The sequence below is a fragment of the Polypterus senegalus genome, chromosome 16 (assembly GCF_016835505.1).
Source record: "Polypterus senegalus isolate Bchr_013 chromosome 16, ASM1683550v1, whole genome shotgun sequence".
NCBI classification, from domain to species: Eukaryota; Metazoa; Chordata; class Cladistia; order Polypteriformes; family Polypteridae; genus Polypterus; species Polypterus senegalus.
The window spans coordinates 54,596,578-54,610,205 of NC_053169.1; the positions used below are offsets into that span (position 1 = coordinate 54,596,578).

The 13,628-nt window shown below is 40.3% G+C and overlaps 1 protein-coding gene across 2 annotated transcripts in view; it reads left to right on the plus strand.

The window, feature by feature from the left end:
- Window positions 1-13,628, plus strand: part of disc1 (DISC1 scaffold protein) — a 248,571-nt gene that overhangs the window by 222,511 nt on the left and 12,432 nt on the right. For both annotated transcript variants that reach the window (XR_005630805.1, XM_039737722.1), the window contains one exon: window positions 1,421-1,465. Coding sequence is in view for 1 of the 2 variants with exons in the window: in XM_039737722.1 (XP_039593656.1) it covers window positions 1,421-1,465 (45 nt within the window). In the remaining variant the exon portion in view is untranslated. The remainder of the gene's footprint in view (window positions 1-1,420; window positions 1,466-13,628) is intronic.

Sequence of the window (13,628 nt, forward strand, 5' to 3'; positions counted from 1 at the left end):
AAGGAATATTCAATGAGTTAAGGAGGATAGATAGATAGATAGATAGATAGATAGATAGATAGATAGATAGATAGATAGATAGATAGATAGATAGATAGATAGATAGACACTATATAATATAACTTGTTAATCTGGAAACCATATAAGATATGTAGATATGGTAGATATATAGGGGACTATAAAGAGAAAGAATGAAAGAAAATGAACTTTATTGATCAATGAAGGGAAATTCCCTGCCTGTCAGTAAGAAAACAATAAGCATAATATCATAATGATAATGTTAGGGGCACATTGAAGTGCCCGAAGGATTATTGTGAGCAGCAGGAGATACCAAGCAATTATAAAGAAAAGCAAAAGCCATGATCCAGAGAGATAAGAGTACAACTGTAAGAACAACCAAAACCAGGCAAGCAGAAACCCAAGGGGAAAAACAAACTTAGACGGCAAAGGTAGGATGAAGTTGTAACCGAACCAAACAATCCTACTGCTAGGGCCTACTATAAAAAAAAAAAATAACTATCAGTAGACATTTGAACAAATCATTGGATCCATAAATAGATAGTTTATATTGTCACATCCAGTAACATCCTCATGACTGATGACCATGGTCATGCTGTAGAATCTAAAATAGCAGCATGTAAACAAAAAAGTATATAACAGTGATAAACAACTTTGTAAAATCTTCCTGGTACAAAACCCCAAAACAGACAAAAACACACACATATAAACATGGCTAATACTTCAATTAGTCATACTTAAATAATAAAAATATGCTGTTGTGTCAATAGCTGTCTATTATGAAGGCAGTGACAATGGATCTATTAAAGAGTCCAATGACTGTGGGTGATGAAGACCTCCTTTGGTTGCTTCACTGAATGAGAATGAACTGATGGCAAAATATCCTCCAGGACAATGCATCATGGAGAGGATGATCAGCCTTAGCCATAATGATCTTTGATTTTGCAATCAATCTTGTTTTCTGCCAAATTAGAACATAGATTAGCAGACGGACAGAAAGATGTTATACAGTATCTGTTAATTAGTATTTGTGTGTGTGTGTGTGTGTGTGTGTGAGAGAGAGAGAGTGCATTCTAAGACAGACTGGCACTCCATTCACTGTTGGTTCCTGCCTTGTGCTTTGTGCAGCTGAGATAGGCTGTGACCATCCATGAGCTTGAATTGAATTAATTATGGTATTTGCCACATTTTATTATTAAACATAATAATAATTCAAGTAAAAATACTATTATTTTATATTCCAAAGTGTATAACATAGGTGAACTGAATTATCACAATATGTGTCTGTTATCCATTATGTACTGTATGTTGCCAGGCCAAATGTCTCTTTGTATTTGTGCTGTTCAAACAATAAATATCAAAGAATACAATCTATAATACTTTTATATTTCTTTATTTGCAGAATATGGAGGAATGTTTGTTTAATAAAGAAGCTCATCAGTCTGAGGTAATTCAGTTTTATACAGAAGGCATTATTTTATGCAATTATTCATGTATGTATTGGTGGCTGTAATTCTCTTTCCCATGTCAAGTGTTTGATTCTTTTCCCAGTCACACTCTCTATAGAGCTTCAGTGGACTGTCTGTGGACATTTAAGGGGCAACTAGTTTATTTTACTGTCTACAGGATGGCTAGGAAGCACAAGAGATGAGGGTTGTTATTGAACAGAGCAGGGATAAACTTATAATTCCCTGATGTTAGGATCTTTGGCAAATATGTATGTGCCATTAATGTAACACCAGCTAGGGGTGGTAATGGATGCCCAGCATATAAATGATTAAAGGGCAGAACTGTAAAGTTAACTGGGCAATGAGGAATGTTAAATTTAAAAGTCATCCAGTCCAGTAGATGGTTACCATTACACTGTATTATAATGCACATGCTACTATGGGGTTGTGTAACCATTTAAGCAAGACAAGGAGCTTAGTACTGAAGGAGCACCTTGGACTATGGGAAAAAGGCCTCAGGTGTTCCAGAGGGCGTTCCTATCCTAAGAAATGCTTTTAAAGGTAGTGCCAGAAGTAATTTCTGGTCAGCTCTGAGCTTAAGTTCAGATGACAAGATAGGGAAAAGGTAGATGTAGAAGTACAAGTGAGAACAGATTGACGAGGCAAAGTACAGAAGTTGAAAACTGAATTAGGAAGTAGAGACCGGTGCTCATACTTATCAAATATCTCAGAATTACATGAAACGTCTGACTACAATAAGAATGTGTCCTACACCAGAATAGGATTAGTGAGGTAGTCAAGAATCGCCCTACACCCACTCCCAGCGAGGAGTAGGAGTTCACATTTGAGAATGAATGACGTCACGACTTTACGGTACAGAGCTTGAAAGTAAACGTAGAAGTAGAAGTAGAAATACAGAGCAGATTCAGGAGACGTGGTACAGAGGTTGAAAGTAGAAGTAGAAGTAGAAATAGAAGTATATGTAGAAATAGAGAGCAGATTCTGGAGACATGGTACAGAGATTGAAAGTAGAAGCAGAAGTTGAAGTAGAGAGCAGATTCAGGAGACGTGGCACAGAGATTGAAAGTAGAAGTCAAAGTAAAAGTCAAAGTAGAGAGCAGATTTAGGTGACAACGTAGAGAGGTTGAAAGTAGAAGTAGAAGTAGAAGTGGACAGCAGATTCAGGAGGCATGGAGCAGATGTTGAAAGTAGAAGTCAAAGTTGAACTCGAAGGCGAAATAAAAGTAGATGTAGAAGTACAGAACAGATTCAAGAGACAAGGTACAGAAAATGAAGGAAAAAAGTGTAAAGTAAGCTCAGAGAGGCAATGGAGTTTTTTGGTTTTAGTTTACTTCTTTTGCTTCTCTTCTGTGCACTTAATTTGTCATCTTGTTTATAATATAAAGTCAGTCTGTATGTAATATTTTGGCCTTTTTGGCTTCATTCTGGATTCAGGGATAGTTCAGCCATACCCATATATTCCACACCTTCCACATCAAAAGAGGTGTTTTTAGGGTAAAGTGCATCTCTACACTGACCTGATATAAATGAAGGTGTTCAGTATGGAGGTGCAGTGATTAGCTTGCTTCCACATCGCTCCAGAGTGCTGGGTTTGAACATTAGCACAGTCACTGCCTGTGTAGATTTTGCTTATTTTTGTGAATTGTGCTCATCTGCAATTTGTTGTGGAAATGTTGTCATGTTTCAGCACTAATTTATACATCCTACTGAGGTTTGGAACAGTAGACAGTAATCTTTATTTGTCATGAAAAAATTAAGAGAAAAAATCAAACAAGCTGGAGTTTAGATTTCTAAATGCAGTGAATCCATCTGGGGATGTTTAATTTGAAGTGGCACACAGTTCAGGTCAAGACGGTCATCTGGGTGGAATTGTTGCACTGAACATCAAAGGAATAGCCATTGAATGGCTGATGGCCTTCCAGGGTTTGGCTATAAAACCAATAGAGTCTCCCTGCGGACCTCCAGAGCTCCAGTGCATTGAGGAGGTTGCCGCGTTATGTTATACATCAGTGATAACACCAGATTACACTATGGTTAAGCGTTAGGGTAGGGGATTAGAGCCTTGTGGCATGCATTGGTACACTGTTTCAGGTATAATACACTTATTTAAAAGGGATTCCTTATTCTATCAACGTTTATAGTGTCAGTTGACCTTTTTCAAAACTGTTCCTAAACAATCCAACATAACTATTCTAATTGATGGTTAAGATTAGGGTTAGGGGAGGAGTTATCTGACTCAAGTCAAGTAAACCATGTGACAAAAACCTGCAATCCAATTGGCTGGCCAGCGGAGCTACTGAATTGCAGAGCTGTGGAGGTCTGCAGCTGGACACATCTCAGTAAAACTGATAACAAAAGTCAATGTTCTTTATGTTTGTTCCCACCCACCCATGCAACACTGGTCTGGATTAAGCTGGTTAGAAATTGACATGACATGATCTGTGATGCAGCCCTGGAGAGAACAAGCAAACTTCACACAGGCAATGAAGGGTTACGATATTCAGTCCCAAGGACTCTGGATCTGTGAGGCAGTGGTGCTTACAGCTGTGCCACCGTACCTCCCTTTCCCGTGTGTTTCATCTTTTTATTTCTTTGTGTTTTAGAGGATTTGCACCAATACATAACTGAACAGTGCAGCACATTTCTTCATTAGAAAATCTGCAACAGGATTGTTTTTCTGTTTAGCTGCTTCTGCTAAATGGCTCATTTTTCTCTTTGTTGCGATTTGCTAAGTCAACATGAATCTTCTGCCTTTTTTTTCTCCCTGTCTGCCTGTTTTATCAGAATGAGCGATTTTTCTCTGTTTTCGGTGATCAAATCAATCATCTCCTGTCACTTTCTCGTGTTCTCTGGAGCCAATGAATCAGAAAAATCGTTGTCTTTATCTGTGAAGCCAATCTACAAAAATCAGAAAATCTATCGGAGCTGTGAAGCCTCGCCATGGAAAGCAGTCAATTGCCGCCGCTGCTACTGCGAGGTGTGTGAGAATGGCCTTCCATTTCCCGAGGAAAGGCTTGCCTTGGTGCACACGTCCATTCTCATTGACTTAAACATGCTAAATGCAGCCAGAAGATCGGCACACGGGGGCCGTTTGCTGTACTCGGCTTGTTTTCTTCATTTCCCTTCACAAATCCACTTTATCATTGTTAGCAAATAAATGCAGTGCCTCCCAGGATAAAATATTTCAAAGGGAGATGGTGCGGTGGCCTGTGTTTCTGCATTCTGCCTCATAAATTCGTAAATAGTCTCTGATGTTTAAGTGAACTTGTTTTTAAACTATTCTGTGATTGCTTTGTGATCAGTTGACCTTTTAAGGCTCAATATTAAATGTTTAGCTTTCACATTTCTTTCTGTTCTGCATTGCATTCTCTTAGCTGCTAATAAGCAGGAAATCATCTCAGAGGTTGCAACCAAACCATCTACTTTCTTGTGCTGAACTGCTTTATGCAGTTCAGGGTTCAACATCCCTGAATGGCACAACATCCCATAATCACTCAAAGGTTGGAATGGTGGCACTGATGCTAAAGATCTGCACTGGCATTTGGAAGGTTGTTGGTACAAATTCTGTAACTGCCAGAATGGATACTACTCTGTTGGGACTATGAGCAAAATTGCTCCGGGGCACTGCATTCTGGCTGCCAAAGGTCATGCGAAAAGACAAGCTCCCCCTCAGGGATTAGTAAAGTATATCAAATCAAAAAGATGGCGCCAAATTAGAGCCATCCATTAACCCATGTCTTTGTGATATTTGTGAGAAAAATCGTCCATCCATTCCTTTTCTACTGCTTATCCAGTGTAGGTCGTGGGAGCAGACAAAGATGCCCAGACATCCTTCTTTTCCCCGCCACTGTTTCCAGGCCAGCTAGGTGATTTAATCTCTCCAGCATCTCCTAGGTCTGCTCTGAGGTTTCTTTCTGGTTGGATATTCCCGAAACTCCTTCCCCAGGAATGGGCCCAGGAGTCATTCTGATCAGATGCCTGAACTTTTCCATTCTCAGGTTATAAACTAATAGCTTACTGGTGCGATATGAAAAGAAAGTACGAGAGAGAAACACTTTCAGCGTTAAGAGTCCTGTAAATTCAGTTCATCCTGGGTTTGCTTGAGCAAAGAATTTAAACTTCATATAAGCAGTCTTTCCACTCCAAGATTTTGAAAACCTTAGTTCCACACACAGTTCCCCTAGGTTTCATTGTTTGAGTCTGTCACAGCAGGACATGTCCTCAAGTCCTGGGATGTTCTTGGTTGCTCTCCTCTGCATGGCTTCAAGTGCTGTTATGTCTTTCTTGTAGCGCAGGGACCAGAACTGCACACGATACTCCAGATGTGGTCTCACTAGTGCACGATATAGTCTGAGCATAACAACCCTTGATTTATTTTGAACAGTTTTTACAATACATCTTAAATTTGTATTTGACATTTAAAAACATCTCCACATTGTTTAGATTTCCTGTATCTCGATGTCTACCATCTTGTATTTCGAATTGACTTTCTCTTTTGCCCACGTGTAGCATTTTGCACTTTTCTATGTTAAAGTACATTTTCCAAGTCTGAAAGTTGTCCAGGTCTTCTAGAATTGACTAGGCTAGACTCCAATAACCGGTGGGCCAACATCTATGCAGAATTCATGTGGTCTCCCTGGGCATCTTCCCGGTCCTGGAGATGTGCAGGTTGCTGTAATTGGGTCAACTGTTGGCAGTTTGTCCAAAGGTCCAGCGTCTGGTAGGTTCTGAATTGGTAGGAAAGGGTTCGATGGATATTCCAGTCTGCTGAATCTTCTCCTGATGTAATTTTTGGAAATCAAATAATAAATATACCTTCCATTCATTCCACTCTGATTGTTGGTTATAATGTTGCAGCTGCCCATTTTGAAACCGCTGACAGTTCATGTGTGAATTGCAGGAAATCATCCTTGGGCCATTTTGAAGAGGCAGACTTCAGTGTTGAATGTTAATTAAAAATGGAAACACGAATCTATTTACAGCAGCATCAGCACATTTTTAAAGTGTTCCTTTGTTTTAATAAAAAAAAATGGAGTGCTCAAAAATATTGAGACAGATGAACTACTGCTCATAAAGGACCCATTCTGGGGGTGCCACCTTAGCTGTAATTGCTACTCATTTTTTTTAGAGTATTTTTCCCATCTTCTTCCTTTGGTTGAAATGCAGATGCTGAAGGCTGGAGACCCGACTTCCTGAGCTACGGTTTGATACCCTGTAATTTTAATATAGCTTTCCTTTGGGGGATTAAAACGAATGATACATAAAGCAAAATGTCACAGGTACCTAATTGTAGCTGGAAGAATGCCAGCAGACAGGCTGCTTGAGAAAGGATAATTCTTCAAATAATTGCTTCCCGGTGAGAATTTCACTTCACTCAATATGGTGTAGCCCATCGTATTCCTTCTCAGCATTATGCTGGGTATTTGCAATACCCAAACGTACTTAGTTTTTTTTTCCTTTTGTTGTCAAGGACAAGGATGAAGAAGTAGCCACTTGCATGTCTTTTTCAGCCTGGCCTTTCACCCTCTTCCTATTGTCCTTCTTTTTCAACTTTTGTCTTGTCATCTTCCTACGTCCTCCGCCACCCTACATGGATAATTCGCCGTTTAACATTGGATTATCATTTCTGGAGTCCCACGTTGACAGAGGTTTTGTGTATATTTATGTATATATATGTGAGGTTATCTGATCGGCTGAATTCTTCATTGTTAAAATTTGTATTGAGTGTTTTTATGTTTATTTATGTATATAGGGGTGGGATAAACTGATAGATAATCTGTGCTCTGTGTGAAATCTAAACAGTATTTAAAGGTATGTGAATGATTTTGCATGTTATTTAGGAAGGCTGTACCTAGACAATCAGTTAATATATACATTGTAAATGAGGACAAGACAAAGGAAAAAGATTTGGGGCGACGCAGTGACCCTGCATATTGTAAATGCAAAACAAGTAATTCAGCTTTTCAGGAAAAGAACATCCCTAAGGATGCAAGTCTGAAATTACGTCACGTCCAGTTACATGCCAGCCAGGCAGGAAGGGGCGGGTCCAGGTGGACAGATACTGGGGTGGTGAGGTTGTCAATTATCAGGGGCCTCATGTATAAACGGTGCGTACGCACAGAAACGTTGCGTAAGAACTTTTCCACGTTCAAATCGCGATGTATAAAACCTAAACTTGGCGTAAATCCACGCACTTTTCCACGGTACCTCATACCTTGTCGTACGCAAGTTCTCCGCTCGGTTTTGCAGACTGGCGGCACCCAGCGTCAAAGCAGTGCTACTGTTCCTGTGTGGTTACACCTTATTTTCCTGACGCGGCTTTATAAATACACCGAAACTAACCGCATATTGTTTATTAGTGTAATGCATCTGATTGTAATTAACTTGTAACAATATAATGGTCCACAGAATGGTCAAACTATTCTAAATACCATAACTGCTTTAGCGTTGTTACTCTCACTTCTTCTTCTTCTTCTTTCAGCTCCTCTTGTTAGGAGTTGCCACAGCGGATCATCTTTTTCAATATTTCTCTCACTGCACCACTCAGAGTATTTATATCACTGTATCTGAGTGTGAATCACAGCAGCAGCTGATCGGAAAGGGAATTATCGGTATACAGCTTCAAGGACACGCTGTCTCAGCCACTGCAAAATGTTTTAAAGCCTTTCCTGTATGGACCTCGCAGTTCAGAAACAGAAACGATATCATTTATAAGGTGAAATTCAGCAAAATATGTTTATTAAATTATACAGATAAAACTTTAACTTCATTTAAATAATCTATATTCTTCACTGGGAGTGTGTTAAGGATAGAATAATTAAACATGTACTACGAAGATATTTCAATGTTCTTTAAACGTTTTGAAGAATCGGCGCTAAGCTTACAGATGGCTTAACGTCTATTACAGAGCTGATTGTATGGCGATCGGTTACTTGGGGAAAGAAAAGCACTGACTGCAGTGACGGCTACGCCAATATATATTGAATATAAAACAGAAAGAGAAAATAACAACACAGCTAAAAACACAGCGACAAATTTCGGCAAAAGTTAAATGCTTGTGTCATGAGCACGAGGCGGCTATGCAGTGTCCACAACGGATGTAGCCATCCACTGTGCATAAGCTACCTTACTGATGGGCGGGCGAAGGAGCCACTGATTCTTCCTCTGCCCAGTGCCACCACAAGCCTAGAGCCGCCCCTGATTGTACTGCTGCAATAAATTATTTCATCGAAGTGAAACACATGTTTAATAACGTGCTTTAACTCCTATCATCGTGAAAATGATATCACGTATACATCTCAGTATTTTAGTTATTCAGAGAACTGTAATGTCACAAATGTAATGGACTCTGTGTCCAGTTGGAGGAAGAGAGCCGGTTTAAAAAGCAAGTAGTGATTCACACACATAGAGCACATAGAAGATCAAATACAAAACAAAGCATTTAACGTGCTACTTTAATTACAATGTGATTTGAGAAACTGGTTAATTAAACGATTTTAAGATGAAGTTTATGATGTTCTACTTTAATGACAAAATAAACTACGTGATTAAAGTGGAAATGTCGAGATTGAAGTTGACATTTCGTGCTTTTTCCTCACTCTGTGCCTTTTTTCTCTGTACCCTAATAAGCTTTCATATGACACTCAGACAGTGGGCTTACAACTCGGCTTTTCACGGCGACTTTGATATGTGACTTCTTTTTTATTTCTGGCACTGTGCGATTTTGTGAATGTGAGCTTTCAAGTTTCTCCAACACGCTATGTCACTCGATCAACTTCCTTTTGTTGATTATACCACGTTTATTTGAACAAATAGTATGTTTTCCTTTGCCTCCACTTGGTATTCGCTGAAATTCTTATATTTTCCCCGTGCTTTTCCCATTTTCTTTTCACAGAAGGCTGCGCTTAAGGGCGATTTATATTGATTTGCATATTCAAATAGGCGTAATTCTGGGAGGATTTGGGGCGTTACATAATGCGCGTGCACGAGCGTTATTTTTCACGCTGATCGGGATTTATGTAGCGGAAGAACGTGGAATTTGGAGTACGCACAGATTCCTGCATCTGGATTTTTCTGTGCGTAAACACATTTCGGCTTTTGTGCTTACGCCATGTTATAGTGCGAGTTCTACACACAAGCGTTATACATGAGGCCCCAGGTCTGTAGACAGCGTCACCCTTTGGATTGGTGAGGAATGACCACCAGCAGAGCCTTTAAGCTGTCCCCAGGGTGCACGTGTGTTAACATATATCCAAACTTTTTGCTGTTTTGTCTTTACATGACTGCGATCTTTGGGAGGAGAATGTCAAAACAACTTAGGTCCGTACTTACAAAAAGCATTTTAGTTAACATTCAACTGACAGTGTAGCATATTTTGTCTTGAGGTGAGGGGAATTGTTACACATTTACCCTTTTTTAGGTGTGTTAAACTCAAAAGCGCCCACTGTTGTCGTTGTGCCTGCCTGCGTATCTGTCCACATGAAACAACTCAGCTTCCAGTGGACTGTTTTCATTACATTTTTGGTACTCTCATTCTTCAAGGTAATTTGTGGTGAAAGTTACATTTAAGTTGAGAGCAGGATGTACACATTTTTTGAAATTTTAAAACTCCCAATTAAAAGCCCAGGTGAATGTTCAAATCTCTCCTAAATCAGAGAAACATCCCATGGAACTTCAATCACTGATCAGTTTGCTCTTTCAGATTTTCTTATATAAAAATCAGACTATTTCATTGTATTTAGAATCTTTACCTGTGCTATTGTGTGTCCGTACCAGTGCCATGTATACCAGTTAAGACACATAAAAGAAATCTTTTGTAGAGTCCTTCAGTGGGCTCATGATGGGATGGATTTTTATTAACAGAGGATATGAGCTACAAGCTAGCATGTGCGCAACTTGTCAGGGTTGAATACAAATAAAAATATACAAACATCTAAGGCTTTGGACCAGATTCTTCTTTGAATACCACTTTATAATCATAAAGCGTGAAGAAGAAAAACCCCAGTTGTGGCAGTTTCATCTGAAAACATTATACTTTGAAGCAGTGAGAGAACATCTTGTTCGAGTGTTTTAAATTGGCTCTCTTGGGTGTTTGGGAACAGCTTGATCCTGTGGCAGCCTCATAAATCTGTGTCTGTCTATGTTGTTTCGTAGAGCTCCAGTGTAAGCAGTCTTGTTATGTGTAGCTCATGAGGCACTCTGTCAACAAAAAAACAGTAAATACGGCAGAGATATGCATCCCTGTCCTCACCTCTGCTCATGAGCTGTGGGGAATGACTAAAAGAATTCAAATGGAGAGTTCAATTAGCACACACAAGGTTTCTTCATAAGCCACTGGGCTAACGCTTCTTTACAATACACCACGTGAGAAGCTCATCGATATGGGCAGCCTTCAGAGCAGCTATAAGATTGACAATATCCCAGACCAGCAGGAGGGTCTTTCCTTTCTCCTCCACAGCTCCAAAAGACTCCTTAGAGAAGACACTTTGCCTCTCCCTGAAGCAAGTGCTAAACCCCGCCCCTTTTCAGGCTCACTCCTATAGTGGTTGGCGGTCTGCCATTAGGAAGTCGTCATTTAGACCCAAGAGAATTTCTAGGCAACTGAGCTCATCGTAGTTTTGTTGACAAAGATGACAACAGTTGCACCGGACAGGTAACTCGTCACCTCTTTTCTCTGACTCAATTAAAAGGGGTTTTGCCAGGTCGGTGTCCCATCCATATGCCCCTGCGTCTGTCAATTTTGTTACAACCGAAAATAAACCCGGAACACATGTGTGACAATGTATAACTTGACAACTTGGAGATCTGAGAGAGAAAAAATGTCATCAGAAATGATAAAACTGCTGAGGTTAGATGTTAGTTCACTTAGAAGGGGCAAAATTAATCAGAACATTAGGAAAAGTGTGCGGAGAACAGGGCATTCATCCTAACAAGCTTGTACATCTGATTCAGCTGTATTGTCTAAGGTAAGGTCCCTAAAGTCTCGATCTCTCCACCACATCCATGTACAAATAATTCCTTGCAAAAAGAAAAACCTTATCGAGTTTCCAACTGTGCTTCTCGTGTTCTTGTTGAAGAATTTATTTTAAAGTAACAGCTGGGATCCAATGCAATAATTCCGTTCAAAATTCAAAATTCAATCACCTTCACCTCTTATTCTCCATATGCTTGAAATTAAACGGTTTCATTCCTTTCAGTCTCTCCTCAAAGCTCTTAGTCCCAGTATCAGCCTAGTTGTTTTTCTCAGGCCTTTTGTTTGGTATAGCTGCTGCTATATCTTGTTTGTAAAATGGAAATCAAATCTGCACTACAGGTGAGGCCTCACTAGTGCGATATATAACTTAAGCATCGCCTCTCTTGACTTGTACCTCACACTGCATTATGTGTAACCTAACATCCTGTTAGCCTTCTTGATCGCTTCTGTCCACTGCCTGGATGTAGAGGATGATGAGCTCACTTTGACTCCTAAGTCCTTCTCATAAGGTGTTACATTCATGTTTAAGACCTCCCATTGTATATTCAAATCTAACATCTTTTCTTCCTACTTGTAATCCTTTACATTTCATGACATCAAAGTTCATCTGGACAGCTTTGAAGGGTGCAGGCGCTGCTGGGAAGAAGAATGAGCAGGCGGGCCCCTTCAAAAACCTAAAACCTAAAAGATGTCGGAAGGATGACAGTCATCCTGTGTTTGTTAATACGCCTCATACACACAATTAGATTATGACTTGACCACCTTGTATTAGAGTTCCTGTCTGGATGTTTGTGCTGTCCTGTGCCTGCCTGTCCGTGTGAGTTCATACTGATTGGGTACATCTTAGTCCAAAGGAGTGCGCCCAATCACTTCAAGCTCCACACCACATGAGGGACCTGGTAGGATAAAACTTGACATTGCTTTCAGAAAGCTGTTCACAGGGTGTTTCAATCACACATCCATCATCAACTTCCCCTGCTATGCTGGTCTGTTTTGGACATTGTTGTTAGTGTTTATTGTTTGCTGTTAGTGTTGTGATTGATTATCACCATCAGGGAACTGGGGAGGGCCTTGGTTATATTGTGTGTTGTTTTTTCATTATTTAACTAATATATTTCATTGTTAACTATCTATTCATGGTGCCATTTTCTCTCTGTGTGTGATTGTGTGTGCATGCCCGGTCAAGGCTGGGTGTGTTCCTGGGGTCTCCGCTTTAAAATAAACAAATCACCATCTTCAGACAGAATGAATCTTAGTGTCCCGGCGTCCACTACATGTTTATGTATTTAAAAAAAAGCCCCAGAACTGATCCCTGAGGGACACTACCTTTAGCATCACCTAATTCCATAACAATTCCCCTTACTATTATCCTTTGCTTCCTGTATCAATTTTGTACCCACCTTCAGAATGTGCCCTGAATTCCCACCTCTTTTAGTTTGATCACTAATCTGTCATGTCGTATGTGACGATGAGGGTTCTGCTCCATGCTCCCATCCACTGACCAGGAGCCCTTGAACCCAACACCGTCGATAGTTATAACCGAGAAGAGCTAGACAGTGAGGCAACAACATAGCAAGGGGATGATGTAAAAAGTGCAAAGTGTTTTTATTAACAATCACAAACAAAAGAGTGTTCAAATAAATAAAGTGCAGTATCCAAAATTCTTTAAAAAGAGTCATTAAATAAATAATCCAATAAAATGTGGGGGTAAAACAATAGAAAAACAATCCTTTAAAACAACGAGGAGGTTAAAACACAGGAAGCAGTCTTCTAAAAATCAATGTCAAGCCCGGTGCTTCTTTTACACTAGCGTCTCACCTGCTTCTCCTGTTTGGGCTCTGCAGCAGGCGAGACGCTCTCTCTGCAGCTGTCCTTTATTCATCAAACACACGGGTCTGGAGGCCTCCCGATTCCTGGCTTCAGTCGTGCACTTATCCCAGGCCTGAGACTTGGTTCTCACCCAACGGCCAGGACGCACACGCTGGGGAATCCACCACCAAATCTCCCGACTCCTGCTGCCTTCCCGGTCTTACGCAGCCAGTCGCCCTTCATTGGTCACTCCCGCTACTCGTTCAATCAGCAGGAGTGAACACTACTATGACTCCCACCCGGGTGTCGGCCAAACACCCAGGCTGCCTACTTAGCTGCCACGAACCTGCTCTCGCTCT